Source organism: Zeus faber (genome assembly GCF_960531495.2).
Source record: "Zeus faber genome assembly, chromosome: 4".
In the NCBI taxonomy this organism is placed as follows: Eukaryota; Metazoa; Chordata; class Actinopteri; order Zeiformes; family Zeidae; genus Zeus; species Zeus faber.
Window position 1 is genome coordinate 23033083 of NC_137191.1, and position 16128 is coordinate 23049210.

Below are 16128 nucleotides of genomic sequence, written 5' to 3' on the forward strand. Positions count from 1 at the left end.
TTGGGACGGTTTCTCAATGAATCTGAGGTCTCTGCACTGGCCTCTTTTCAAAAGCAGTTCAAAAGATCTATCTGTTCAGACAGGCTTTTAGGTAGTATGTTTTTTTTAATGTTTAAACTTGTCTGTCTCCCTTGTGTGTTTTAGCTTTGTTTTTATCTTTCTTTTTATTCATTTGATTGTAATTACTTGTGTGTTTTATCTTTTTTTTAATCTCTGATTTTATTAATTTGATTGTATTTACTTGTGTGTTTTATCTGTTTTTATCTTGATTTTATTCAATTGATTGTATTTACTTGTGTGTTTTATCTGTTTTTATCTTGATTTTATTCATTTGATTGTATTTACTTGTGTTTTTATCTTGATTTTATTCAATTGAGTGTATTTACTTGTGTGTTTTTATCTTGATTTTATTCAATTGATTGTATTTACTTGTGTTTTATCTGTTTTTATCTTGATTTATTCAATTGATTGTATTTACGTGTGTGTTTTATCTGTTTTTATCTTGATTTTATTCATCTGATTGTATTTACTTGTGTGTTTTTATCTTGATTTTATTCAATTGATTGTATTTACTTGTGTGTTTTATCTGTTTTTATCTTGATTTTATTCATTTGATTGTATTTACTTGTGTTTTTTTTCCTTGATTTTATTCAATTGATTGTATTTACTTACGTGTTTTTATCTTGATTTTATTCAATTGATTGTATTTACGTGTGTGTTTTATCTGTTTTTATCTTTGGTATTATTTGCTTGTCCAGCACTTTGTGACTGGTGTCTGTGAAAGGTGCTTTATAAATAAACGTTACTTATTTACGCCGAGTTGGTCAGGGGTTTATCCTCGGCAAGATAATGACCCCAAACACACGCGTGTGTGTGTGTGTGTGTGTGTGTGTGTGTCTTTTTCTGATTTTGATATTTTATTTGTTATTCCTCCTACTTGTTTTGCACAGCAGATTATCCTTTTATCATTTCACTTCCCCGTACTTGTATGACTGCATGTGACAAACAAACAATCTTGCATCCTGGAACATTCGTCTGACTTTATAGTATAGCCTGCACATTCTATTTATCGGTGAATTGAATTTATTTGGTTCTTTTTTATTTGTCAGATTTTTTTTTTTTTTTTTTGGTGGTTGACATGTCACAGTCTCTCCCACACGACATGAACGCAGCATTTCATCCGAGTCGCACCGTATGGGACTCCCGCCATCTCCATGTTGTGGGTGCAGTTCTACCAGCGGCCTGACGGGGCGGTGCTCTCCCCGTCTAAACACACACACACACCAACACACAAACACACACACACGGAGAGAGAGCTTTGTGCCGAAATCTGAGACCTAAACCTGTGCCGGACAAATGAATTAAAACGGCCCGCTCCAGAGGTAAATAGCAAGCGGGGGTTCGGCGCTAGCTGGCAGGTGTGGTTGTGCAGAAGGATCCGCTGGGGGCGGCTTGGCGGTGGGAGAGCGGAGGAGGAAGCGATGTGCCTGAGTTGGGGGGGGGCAGAAAGATAGAAACAAGTAAATTAGCTCCGATGCCCTGCCTCATAAAGTTGTTCTGTTCGTCCGAAACTGCGTGAACTGTCAACCAGAAGAGTGTTTCGAGCGTAAATACAGTTGTACTCCTCCTCTGGGTGTCTTTTAGATCCGGCTGGACTTGGTGTGATGGGTATCTGTGGTAGTTTGTGGCCTAGGCCAGCCGTGTGCTAACAAGTTAGCCGTGTGCTAACCAGCGAGCGGTGTGCTAACCAGCTAGCCGCTAGCTCACTAGCATCTCAGCTGCTGGAGATGTGGTACACATGTATAGTTTACGCTCGTTTATTCCTCGAGTACATTTAAGGACCGTCCGCTGTGGACGTTGGATTGTTTCCACATATGCGTGTTTTTTTTGAGGGGGAAATGTACGTGAGCATTGAGTACATATCCCGCTCCCTATGCTAGCGTGAACCAATGCGCACTGTATTGGATTTATTTAGGCTCTTGTGAAAAAAGAACTTTCTGTGGTCGCAGAATCTCAGAATTGCTTTTTTTTGTGATGTTTTGGCAAAGTAATCATCCGAGACCGGGGCGTGGATTTTTAATTGGGAATTAGTCAAGTGCGGCGGGGTTGTTGTGTTGAACTGTTGTTTTGTGCCCCATAGAGGCCAGTAGTGGATCACACCGAAACCAGCATGGAGTTCCAGCAACAGCAGCAGCAGCAGCAGAAAGCGGCGGGGGATGGAAAGATAGTCTACCCGCCGGGAGTGAAGGAGATCACGGACAAGATAAGCAACGACGAGGTGGTCAAGCGGTTAAAGGTGTGTACGGATCTCCCTAAAAACACAACCCCGGTCTGTGTTCAGCGGGTCCAGACGCGGCACCCAAAGCGTCCCAACTTTGTCAGCCGCCCTGTAGGGGAGACCCGCTCCCATTTTCTGTGGATTAATTGCTATTCCAGAAGAAAAATTGATATTTAATTGCACTGAACATTATTCAATGACTCATTGAACACAACGTTAGTGTGCTGATAATATATTATGACATGGATTGTTGGAGGCCCTACTGTGCAGGAAGCAGAGAATTGAGATAATACTTTATTAATCCATGGGGGGAATTTCGGTATTACAGCTGCAAAAAATGTGCAATTATTGAAAGAGATGGAAAAATATGATTAAATAAACATGATATATGTACACATCTGTCCACAAGGTTAACAGGGAGTACTGTTTGTACAGCTGAATATGCTAACAAGGGAGCCCGATATGGGCCCGTGGCAATTGCGCTAAAGGAAATGCCGATAATTTACAAAAACATCAAATGTGTATGATGCTGGGGGTGCCTCAACATCTGAAGCACGAAAGCATTCTTTGATTTGACAGGATTTCTTAACATACAGGCACAATGATATTGGTTTATTTTTAAAAAACAACTAGTGCCGGGAAAACTGCTAGAATAGTGAATGCGCAAGTTAATTTTGATGTTCCGATGGCACCTGTCAAGGGGGGGGGATATATTAGGCAGCAAGTGAACAGTCAGTTCTTGAAGGTGATGTGTTGGAAGCAGGACAAATGGTCAAGCGTATGGATCTGAGTGACTTTGCCAAGGGCCAAATTGTGATGGCTAGACGACTAGCATCTCCAAAATGCATGTCTTGTGGGGTATTCCCGGTATGCAGTGGTTAGTACCTACCAAAAGTGGTCCAAGGAGGAACAACTGGTGAACCGGTAACAAGTTCATGGGCGCCCAAGGCTCATTAATGTGCGTGAGGAGTCTGACTCATCTGGTCCGATCCCACAGAAAAACTACTGTAGCACAAATTGGTGAAAACGTTAAGGCTTGCTGTGATAGAAAGGTGTCAGAACACGCACCTTGGGTCCTGGCATTCATGTGGATGTTACCTTGACACGTACCAACAACCTAAACATTGTTGCAGACCAAGGACATCCTGTAGAGCAGGTCGTCTAGTAATTGGAAGATTGCTGGTTTTATCTCCGGCTCCTCGTGGTAGTGTGCTGATGTGTCCTTGAGCAAGACACTTTACGCCCTAACTGCTACCTGGGCGCCACTATATGGCAGCCCACTGCTCCTAGATACGTCAGTTACTAGGATGGGTAAAATACAGAGAAATGCATTTTGTTGCCTCGGTACTTGTACTCTGTGCAATGACAATTAGTTAAATCTCATCTAATATATGTACTGTATATCTATATTTACAAAATATGGTAAATCTTTACAATAAGTGGGCACATTACTATTATATTAATGACCTAGTTATATTGTTACAATTAGACGCTCTGCCAGCGTGTTCCGCTGGCAGAGCCTCATCCAGAACACGGCCTTTTTAATTTATTTTTATTTTTTTTAAGGTTTTTTTTTTTTAATATATATATTTAATGAGCATAAAGCTGTCCCTAAGCACATGGAGTGAGCTCTGTGTATGTTGGGCGTATGCACGTCCACATTTTTATAAAAAAAACCCCAAAAAAACCTTCTGCTGAAACACTGCATATTTTTCGATTGTCAATTTTGAGATTCGAACAATCACAAGGCGATGGTTAAGTCAGTCAGTCAATGTTCTACTGTGATTGAAGGGCTTTCTTTTTACAATTCAGTAGTTAAATGAAGATATTTTATTCATATCAATTCATGCATCAATTAATCTCATTTCATCATAACACATCGGCCTGGCCTACAGGAAAGAGCAGTTTGTATGTTGACTGTATCCATTGTTGTGTTGGTCATACTATACAATGATTTATTGCTTTTGTTTCATGAAAAATACAGAAGGTAAAGAACTTTTAAAAAATAGCATTCTAAAAAGATGACGATAGGGGTTGGGACTAATAATGAATACCTAGAATGTCTATTTGATTGTTATACATGGAGTATATTTATTCCTTGCATAATGGTGGTCTAAAAGCTGTTTTAGATCTGTACTCCTGAACCAGCGAGGTTCATTCATTCATCATGCATTTCCATGGCAATATGACCTGACAAAAAGTGATCCACCCTTGTTAGAAAGAATGTAATAATCACAGGATAAACAATAATGCGTCACGCTATTCTATGATGCTTATAGCTCATGTTGTTCGGAGCCAGGATATGTTTTAATTACTTTTTTTTCCTGGCTTTTTTATTTTTTTATTTTTTGGCTGGATCTAATACTAATTGATAAAAGGCTTCGTCCTAGCTATTTGAACCAAATTAATTTGCATACTAGATAGATGCAGTCATGAGAGATGGAACCGATCCAATATTGGTATCGGGTACCAATACTAACGTCATTAAGTCACGACATATCGGACTGACGTCGCAGATCCACCGGCCAATCCAAATTTCATTCCATAGCTTGAGCTAGACCATGAATCCGGCGTTTTATTTTGATAATTGAATGGTCTGCCTCCTCGAGAATTCAACTTGGCAAAAAATTAACCCGTAAACGTGAATAGGAACTGGCAGTTGGAGTTGGGCAAACCATCACTGCACAGCAGCCATTTAGCTGTTATTCAAAGCTGAAATTTGGTTGTGTATATAATAAATTAATGTTTTGGCAAACATTAGCAAATCAATTTGCATGTAATGAGCAATAAAGTTCAATAAAAGTTCACCCAGTTAGTTGCACAGCACACATTAGAGAGAAATATGTTCCCATTATTGTGTGCATAGTCCGCGTCGACAGAGAACTTCCCGTGTGTCTCCCTCTTGTCCAGCGTTTCACTGTGTGTACAAGGGAGAGTGCACCCTTGACCAGAATGTCCAGTAATTACGCAGATGTGCCACCGGCTCCCGGTCGGTGCCGAGCTGTGGGGCATTTTCTACTGGGCCGTGAGAACACAGGCGTGAATTTTTCCAGGGGTGATCTGCTCTGCAGCGGAGCAGCAGGAAACAGAGTTAATTAAATACGAGTTTTTATTTGCTTTGTTTGGAGAAAACGTCGCTCTGAGATTCCAAAACCGTACGTTTAATGGAGCATTAAAAATGCAAATATATTTCAATATTAAAAATAATAAAGGATGGGATGGGATTTTAGAGGAATATCTGCAGCCCGAATAACAATAAAAAGAAAAAAGAGCTCCAGTATCAGAATCAGTGTTGGTATCTGCACATACACTACTCACAAAAAGTTAGGGATATTTGGCTTTCTTGTGAAATTGATGGAAATTGTAAATAGTTCACGCTACAGTGATATTATATCGTGAAAGTAGGGCATTTAAGTAGAAGCATGCAATGGTGATTTCCTCATCTCAAACAATTTATTGAAACAAAAGCCAACAACAGTGGTGGATATACCACAACAAAAAATGTCAACGTCTCAATAACTTGTCATGTGCCCTTGAGCATCAATTACAGCTTGACAACGACGTCTCATGCTGTTCACAAGTTGACTTATTGTCTGCTGAGGCATGGCACCCCACTCTTCTTGAAGGGAGGCCCTCAGGTCATTGAGGTTCAGGGGTACAGAGTTACAAGCCTCTGTACGGCGATTCAGCTGATCCCATAGGTTTTCTATGGGATTCAGGTCTGGAGAATGGCAGGCCACTCCATTTGAGGTGCCCCAGTCTCCAGCAGCCATTCCCTAATGATGCGACCTCGATGAGCTGGAGCATTGTCGTCCATGAAGATGAAATGAGGCCTGTGTTGTTCATGCAGGAGCACAATGACTGGATTAATGATGTTATTCCGGTAGTATGGGCTTGTCACTGTACCATTCACAAAGTGTAGGGCAGTTCTGTATTGACTAGACACAACTGCCAACACTGTAACACCACCACCAAAGGCTCGGCTGGTGACAACAGCGGCTAATGCATAGCGCTCTCCTTGACGTCTCCAACATCGATGGTGGCCATAATTTCTGCTCAACGTGAATCGACTTTCATCAGAGAACAGCACTGAGGCCCACCAGCCCCTCGTCCAGCGTAAATCATCCCTGGTACCGTGCAAGACGATGATGCCTGTGCCTGGTGGTGTGGTCAGGTACCCTTGCATGTCGTCTAGCACGCAGACCACGCTGATGTAAACGGTTTTGAATGGTCTGACGTGACACTTGGGTGCCTCTCACCTCCCTTAAATGTGCCTGGAGTTGAGTGGCATTCATCATCCGGTTCCGCAGGGCACTGTTCACAATGAAGCGGTCATCAGTGTGGGATGTGGCCGAAGGACGTCCACTTCTATGCCCTTCTGTGACTCTTCCAGTCTCTGTATCTCTGTTGCAATCTGCTGATGACACTCTGTGACACTCTAAGCTCAGTGGCCACTTCCCTCTGAGAACATCCTGTTTGAAGCCTCACAATGGTGAGGTACTGTTGATTAATTGTTAGGTGTCGTCTTGGTCTCATGATATGTTGTATGTAGATTTGGAGTTGTAACAAAAGTAATTTCCCCCTGGGATTATTAAAGTATTTCTGATTCTGATGTCAAAATGTGAACAGCATGATGAAGAGGACTGTTTAAATACCAATTCTAATTGAACCAGGAAATGTATTGGTTGATTCATGGATCAAACACCTGTTGTGAATTTTGCCGTTCAGCGTCTTGTTAGAGAACAGCAAGTTGTGCAAAAAGTACTGAAACATTGAACAGTTAGACATGTGCATTCAAAAGTTTAAAGAAGGTAAAATAAAGTTCACCTGTAAAGGTTATAGTGCATTTTAGATTCATCCTGAAATTTCGCCCGAAAGCCGAATATCCCTAACTTTTTGTGAGTGGTATACGTATTGGGATTGGAACTGAAAAATAGTCGATCCGTGGATCTCCAACAGTCATTTCAAGGCCTTGCAGAGTTACCTGAGAACGTCTTTAAGGCCTCTACCACACGTATATGGCTATTTATAAAACTGAGTATTTTCTCTGCGTTTTGACCTCCAGTCCGCACAAAACGGCGGTTCAGGTCACTGAAAACTAAGCATTCGACAACTCCTTCCAGGGTGGAGATTTTTCAAAACTTATTTTCAGTGTATTCGTGTGGACCGGTCTTCACCTCAATTTACACATGGCAAGTGTTATTTCACACATTGAGCATCCGCCAGAAACCTACAAACAATGGCGGACTACTGCCATTGTTTGTATTGTGTATACGTGTGGCTTGCACTGTTTGGTTTTTTCATACCTGTCAAGCTAGAAGAAGAAATACAGCTGTTATTAAATACAGTCACTATTGGTTTTGTTTGGAGAAAGAGGGAGCGGAAACGCACAGCGGATTGCGCAGCGGTCAGCGGAGATGGGTTATGCTGCCGACCCCCTTTTTTAATTTTTTTATTTTTGAAAGGTTAAAAATATGGGATATTTACAGGAAAATAAAAAAAACGGGAGGACAGCGGGAAAGAAGGGTAAAATACGGGAGAATCCCCAGAAAAGTGTAAGGGTTGACGGCTGTGGTATAGATAGTTGGGTAGTAGAGGTGTAACGGAACGTAGATGATCCGTGATCCATACGGCTTGCACCCCACGGTTGGGCATGCATGTGAACTCGTGGATTAATTAATTAATAAAAGTAAAATCTAAGTGAAATACAGTTTTAATGCCGCTGTTGTTTTTAAAGTAATAATTCCATAAATCTCGATGCAGAGTTGCAGTGAAAAGAAGATCGACAAGACAGATGAGGTGAACGGTCCAGTATGGTTAAACATCCCCCAGCTTGACGAAATACACTGCGCCCAATAGTTTTCAGTCCACCACTCTGTCCGGGGTTCAAAGTACCTCATGCTGTGGCATCAATGTGCAAGCTCCTAATGTTCTTCTGTGGTGTTTGACATAAAGTTTTATGGATGTTCATATTAGACGTGGCCAAAATGTCGAATCACGAGATACTAAGTAATCTCTGTGAGCAAAACACTCAGGCTTCTGACTGTGGATGTATTTATAAATTTTATTTTCCAACGTTTACACGAAACAAAATCCCCGCGTGTGAGAGTCCTGCTGCGCCCTGATGTCTCCCACAAGTTCAAGAGATTATTTGTCACATACATACATACACATACGGTCGTACATATATGCAGTGAAATGTCATGACACCCGGTGATTACGCACAAGCTCTATAAGCTCAAACAATATTCTAATGTGCGCACGCAGTGCTTGTGCAGGCGGCCGCAAGGGGCGGCGCCACAAGCGTGGAGCACGGCAACCAAAGTCGGAACTCACTTTTACATTAGGCCTTTTTCTGTGATAGCTATGGCAGTAAAATGAGGGAGAAAAGGAGGGGTGTGTATGTGTCCGTGTGTGTGTGTATCCGTCGATGAGTGCACAGGACTTGTCCCAATTAGTTCTGGTGTATGAGGTTGGAATTAATATCGTGGCGCTTCCAAGCAGCGGAAATGGCCCTGCAGCCACCTCTGAGCCCCACAACTCTATAGAGACTCCACGACCACAGGGAAGCCCCGGGCACCATGCCCCGCAGCCAGAGAAGAGCCCCCCAGGGCTCCAACCCACAGAGCAAGACCCACGCACGGCCCCCGGAAGCATATAAGGGTCCCAGAGAGCGCGAGGTTACCCTGCACTCCCAAAGCACACACGTACAACCCACCCCCACGTGCAGGCATAAGAGGGACCCGCAGCACCCAGGCCCCGGACATCAGGCACGGACCACAGGTCTGGAACCAGGTCCCGCGCCGACAGACTGGCAACTGATCTCCCATGCCAACCAACGCCCCGCACAAAGGCGAACCCCACCCTACCGCAGATGGCCCACCCGGCCACAACCCCCAAGTGTCCACCCATGTAGCCAAGTGCGCTCGGCGCAGGACACCGTGATGACAGACATCCAGATATGTGGGCCCTCCACCACCAGGGTACCCGCTGCAGAGAAGCGGCGTCATCCGCCAGGACCAAAACACAGTCGGGGGCCCACCGTGTCGCCCCCTGGCCAACCACACCCGGACACCAACCCACCAGCACCCGGAAACTCCAGTGCTCAATGTGTGCTGTGGTAATTGCAGTTAAAATTGCAGGACGTGGGGGTGCGAGTCCTCCAAGCTAAATCATGTCGAAAACCAAATCACTCACACCCCTCCTGCCCCACAGACCCAGGTCTGGTGGAGTGTTGCTTGGAGTAAGACTTGTGTGGGAGCGTATGTGTTCGAAGCTAATATGAGTTGTAAAATTTCAGGACTGACATGAAGCTTGCAAGGGCAGGAGTGTGACGGGCAAGATCACAGCCACCCACCACAATTCTACCCACATTGCTCACCGTCCCGCAAAACCTAGGTTTATTGTGTGTAGTATGTACTGAGTTGGACTCCCTGCCACTTTGCGAGATAGGCGATTGAATCTCAGGAAGTGTTTTGTATTTTTATTTTTTTGCTTTTGATTTGGTACCTTGATTCTTAAATTGCTTGGGGCAAGGCAGGGTTATTTGTATAACACGTTTCATACGCAAGTCCAAATCAGACTGCTTTGTTGAAGACATAAAATGCATTATATAAAAGTATACAAATAAGAAGCTGATTGGGTAACAGAAAAATCTAATCAGAGATAAAAGGTTTGAATTAAATTTTAAATAGGCCCACTTGGTCAAACCTTTACACCTCTAAGTGCATTTTACTTCAATGGAGGGTGAATATATATGACAGCTTGCTCACACTACAATCCTTGCGATACCCCTTTCCCACACCACAAAAAAGGCAACACCCACTAACATCTGGCAGTTGTCATTAGTGGGAAATGTTACACCACTCGCTTACTGGTGCGATGCAACGCGTGTTGAAGTTCTTGATGTTGGTGCATAAATAGACAGGAACATCCGTGTATAATTCAATGGCATAGCGCCTCCTCTCCCTGCTGCCGAAGGACCGGTGCGCATTGGCCGCTGCTGGTGTGCGGGCGTGGGCATGGATATGGCTTCTTCTACTGCAGTGTTGGGTCAATCACAAACGGTGCGATTCTTTTGAACAGCTCTTTTGTGGGAATGAAGGGAGCAGAGTCTCGCTGGGTGATGAGCTGTCCCCCCCCCCCCCCCCCCCTCCAGGTTTTAATTTTGTTTAAGTTGCTGCCTCCTCTACTGTTGTTTTCCCAATCACACCGGCACATGACACGCCTTTTTACAGGTGTGTTGGTGACACACCAGAAAAAGAACAGCGAGAACACCAATTTTTACCCCCCCCCCCCCCCCCCGTTAAAAAAAATATATATAAACGGGGATACACACAAACTTTTGTGGAAAAACATTGTGTCAGATTTCAGTATGTTTTAGGTGCTGTCATCCCAATTGATGAAACGTGGTGAGACGAGTCTTTGCCTGTGCCTGGCTTTGATACCTTTTTAATATGGATACTCATCTGCTTTGATTCAGACCTGAAATAGAATCAGAATCTGCTTCATTTTCCAGTACATGGAAAAAGGTTAGAGTGCTCCCCAATATTTACATAAGAACACTAGAAAACAGGAAGAGGTAGGGTTGTCGCGGTTATTGGTGTTACCAGTCTTAGGCATTGTTAGAGCATACACTGATATTACTTGGCCACTGCCCTCACTTTTGTTTCGCATTTTTTTTTTTAAATATAAACAAAATTTTTGTTTAATTTAATTTTCGCGTATCATCGCTCACATTTATCAAATAAAAAAAACTCATCTGTAAAATACTATGCGTGTTATCAATACTTAGTCTGACGCGACGAAAGTGTCTGCTTGTGTGCGCACAGCAGAGTTGCAGCAGAGAGACGCTGCTTATCATGGGAGGAGAGGGGAGAATGCTGTAGGAGACCTTAGATCAGGTATATCCCTCTATCTGTATTAAACACCCATTCATAGTGCCCCGTGCGCCTTACCGTGGCATCCCTAGAAGGCAGAGAAAGCAAATAAGGCAGGGCTTGACTATAATGGTTGCCCTGGACAACCATCTGGTGCAATCTGGTTGCCCCGTTGTCAAACTTTCATGTTACAATAAGCACAGTGGTACACTGCTGTGTTTAGAAACTGAAAATGACTTATCCTGGTGCATTGATTTATTCTAGATGTTGTTACCAGTGAGGACACTTTGCAAAGATTTGTTCGCCTGCTCCCTCACTGAATGGAAAATTGGGCTTGTCCGGGAACGTTGCTAGGCTGCGGTTAAAGTCGCCAACGAATGACAAACTCTTTTGCCCTAGTGATTCCCAAATCCTGACTCATTTAAAAGATTTGTTCGCTGCAAACTCGGTACTGTCTTAATTCCAATCAGAGCTTGTTGTTTTCTCTACATTCACCATGAACGTGCGTTTTCACTCTGGAGAAATAAATGACCGTGACGTAACCTCCTTGTTGATAACAAGGTTTATTGATTATTATGACTGAATCAGCCGAATGATTAAGTTATTGTTTACAGAGTTATTTTGAGTAGAAAAAAAAGAAGCACAGATGGTCACTAATGATATCTGGTCCTCGCTGTGTAGCCTATCCAAAGTTAATAGTAGCCATCAGACCACAGGAAAGTTCAAGGTACTATCTGTAATGCATATAAAATCTGCTTGGATTGTTGCCGATTGTCCTTTTACTTGTAGGACAAATACAAGTACATTGACATTGATATCCCCCTTCTGTGTGACTACGCTTGCTTAGGTTTCCCTGTGGTGCTGTCTTCAGTTCAGTATAGCTGCTAAACCTCCTCCTCCCCGCCCCTGTAGATTGATGGGGGTCTTGCCTGTATCAATCACTTGTTTGTCTTTAAGGCACTGTATGAAGTTTCCCAGAACCTTACCCTGACTTTAAACCAGACCTGGGAATTTTACGACCCGCGGGCCAAATCCGGCCCTTTGGGCGTCCCTGTCCTGCCCGCGTGATGTCAATCGTAAATTAGAACATAAATGAAAAAGTATTTATGCTGTGCACGCAATACAACTGTGTTGCTTTTATTTTGAAAAGCGTGCCTTTTTTTATTTGCGTATATGCTGGCCAGCTATCCCTCAAAATGTCAGCTCACGCCAAAAAAAGAAAAATTGATGCCAAATGCCGCGTTTTGAACAAGACATGGATTGCTAAAAATGTATTTACAGAAGTCAAAGGTAAAGCCGTGTGCATAGTTTGTGGTAGACAGGTCGCTGTGTTCGAGGATTACAATTTGAATCGCCACTACAGACCAAACACGAGGAGAAATACAATAACTTGTTTGATCAAGAGCGTACAAGGGAGTCGGAGGCTTTTCTAGCTAAGCTGCAAAACCAACAAGGACCTTTTACTAAACTTTGCACATCCAGAGATGCAGCTGTCAAGACAAGTTATGTCATATCCCACAAAATCGCTAGAAAAAGTAAAACGTTTTCTGACGGAGAGTATATTGAGGACTGTTTGTTGGACTCTGCAGCACTAATATGCCGGGAGAAAACGGGAGCATTTGAGAACGTGCCCTCTCCCAACGAAATCTGGAGCTTCAGCTTAAGAAGAGAGCCGTCAACTTTTGACTTTTTCCCTGGCTTTGGATGAGCGCTGTGATGTACGTGACACTGCCCAGCTACTCATCTTCTTACGTGGGATAACTACAGACTTTAAAATCAAGGAGGAGCTGGCAGCCATGCAGTCAATGAAAGGGACAACAACTGGGAGTGATTTGTTCACGGAGGTAAATGCATGTTTGGACAAGTTAGGACTGAAATGGGACAAGCCGGCAGGTGTAACAACGGATGGTTGTCCAAATCTGACGGAGAAAAATGTTGGACTTTTGAAGAGAATGCAGGATAAAGTGACAGAAATGAACCCTGAGCAGATATTGACATTTTTGCATTGTATTATACATCAGGAAGTGTTGTGTAAGTCAGTGTTTAAAATGAACCATGTTGTTGATGTTGTAACTAAAATAGTTAACTTCATCAGGGCAAGAGCATTGAATCACAGACAGTTTGTTGCACTTTTGGAGGAAAATTAGATCATGACATAAGCTACCAAACAGCTGTCAGGTGGCTCAGCCTGGGCAAAGTGCTGAAAAGTGTCTGGGACCTGAGAGAAGAGATTCACGAGTTCTGTGAAAAGAAATGAAATGCCATCCCACAGCTTTCAGACGCAGACTGAATGGCAGACCTTGGTTTTGCTGTAGATGTGACTGCACTAATGAATGAACTAAATGTCAAACTGCAATGCAAGGGCCTTTTTGTGGATGAAATGTACAGCGCAGTGAAGCCTTTCATGAGAAAGTTGCAGCTTCTCTCAAGCCAAATGGAGGACAACATTCTCACCCACTTGCCAACACCGAAGGAAGCCACACCATCAGCTGATCACCTCCACTGGTACTCATCCATGTTAGAAGCACTGCATGCTGAGTTTTCAAGGCGATTTCAAGACTTTAACAGTTGAGAGTGAAATGCACATGGCTTCTTCTCTCTTCACCTGCAGTGTGGATAATGCACCCAGTGATGTTCAGATGGAACTCATTGACCTGCAGTCTGACACTTTTTTGGCAGAGCCCTTTAGATCAGTCTCACTGCTTGATTTTTACTCTTCCCTCAAAGAGGAGAACTTTCCACACATGAGGAGGCATGCACAGAAGATACTAGTCCTCTTTGGATCTACCTACGTATGTGAACAGACATTCTCAGTGATGAAGTTCAACAAATCCAGATACAGATCCTCTATCACTGATCACCTCTCAGTTCCTATATCTACCTCAGACCTTCAGCCAGATTTTAATGCACTTGTTCAAGCCCAAGACGGACTGGATTTTACTGAACAAGTAAAATGAACTGAAAAACATTAAAAGCACTTATTATAGCTTTTTGTATCAAGTTGACCAATGGCTTATACTGCAAAACACCTTTTCAGTATTTGTAAAGATTAACATTAAAAATAAAATGAAACTGAATTCCTTTTACTGTTTATTACTTCTGTAGGAGTATCTGACCAATCTATTTGACCGATACCACTATTTCATATATTTATATAAATATTTACAGAATATCCTTATTCTTCTGATTACAAGTAGCAGCTAATCAAAATATATAATTTGCTGCTTTTTACAATGGGAGAAAATTAATATTGAGCAGAATCAAGTTATTGTTGGTTCGGCCCTCCAACACAGCTCAGGTTTCTCATGTGACCCTTCGTAAAAATTAATTGCCCACCCCTGCTTTAAACTCATCAATCTAACACCTGAACTTAACCGATTGGCTGGTGGGAAAAGATCAGCCTCAGTCAGACAAATTTATTTGCTCACGCATTAGAAATGGGAGAGGCGCACTGCAGCTGAAAATTGTCAAACTCATTTTATTTTCACGTAGGTGGAAAAATGATCGAGATGACTATTGTTATTGAAAACTTGAGGAAAAATTGCAACTGGGTGCTTCTCAAAGTAATAGAATAGGGGGGGGGGGTCTGTGTGTGTGTGTTTTTGTGTGAGCGGTGGAGGGATTGGAAGACACACACCTTATTGAGCAATTCTAATCGGCAAAAGCTGGCCCACACAGACACGTCTCTGTGTAGGGAGCTTTCCCCGACTGGATTGGGGATGTTTCTGTGGAGCATGACGGAGCACATGCTAGTGGGGAGGAGGTGTGGGTTGAGGAGGAGGGTGTAGTGCAATTCTGCAGCCTGCTGGAGCTGCGCCCATCCCCCACCCAGCCAGCCTGGCTGGCTGCTGAGGGAGCACCGCTGTGCTTGGCAGGCCGCCCTCACCCTGTATAACTCACCCGCCATATATAAACACACACACGCACACACAGTAGGTTTTTAACCTCGGCCCGTCTTTAAAAGCTAGCTGGGCCATCGGCTTTGTGTGTCCATTTGATTCAAGCGATTTATTCGTCACATACATATACATACTTTCATACATATATGTAGTGAAATGTCAAGTGATTACACACAATATGTCCCAGACTGAACACAGTCGCTACCTAAGAATTTCTACTTGACCAACTAACTGATTCCTAATAACTGTTTAATGAGACAATTTGACAGTGGTTTTCCGGTTTAATCTTATGCAATTCTGTGTTTGGAGAAACTATTTAAGTGCCGATAGAGAGGCTTCTAAATATTTCATTTGACTTAAATTGAGCTTGGAAAAAAGGCTTGGTATATTGGATCCCCTGAAGGTCTACAGGTGACTGCAACTAAAAATTCACTTTGAAGTCTAGGAGGTTTTGCGCATCATTATTATTTTATTTTATGTATTTATTTATTTATTTATTTATTTATTTAATCTATTTATTTAATTATTTAATGCCTCCAACATGGAATTTATGTTTGATCATGTCTTTGGGAACAAAATGTCTCAAAGTTGGTGTTGGACTTAATCCATTCACAGACAGATCCCTGAAGAAATAATTACATTTTTAATAAACATACTGAGGAAATTCAGGAGTTATTTTAACTTGGGAATTCAAATATATGCTGTTTAAGTACAGTACTACTATAACTACTGAATAAGTACTGTATTAAAAAAATCAAAGCAATAAATGTGATGGAAATTGACAAGTTAATGAGAGAAGATTTCATCCTCTTTCACATTCCCAATGGTACCTGCTTCTTTTATTAAATTGGGGGGGGGGTGGGTAGAGAGAGACACGCAGTAAATGTTTGGACTGGATTCGAAACCCGGGTCACTGCAGGCGTTTTGCCTATATCTAGAGAGACACACAGCAAATGTTTGGACTGGATTCGAAACCCGGGTCACTGCAGGCGCTTTGCCTATATCTTATTCTCGCTTATCTGGTTGAGCCACCAGGTTTATATTACTCTTGTCACCGGGAGGCTACAATTTC

General features: G+C 42.6%; 1 protein-coding gene across 1 annotated transcript in view; it reads left to right on the forward strand.

The window, feature by feature from the left end:
- The first annotated feature begins 1268 nt into the window (after positions 1-1268).
- The window catches only part of pds5a (PDS5 cohesin associated factor A), a 39049-nt gene continuing 24189 nt past the window's right edge, over positions 1269-16128 (forward strand). Inside the window, 2 exon segments of the mRNA XM_079999790.1 lie at positions 1269-1382; positions 2141-2296. Coding sequence (XP_079855916.1) covers positions 2171-2296 — 126 coding nt within the window. The 5' untranslated portion in view covers positions 1269-1382; positions 2141-2170.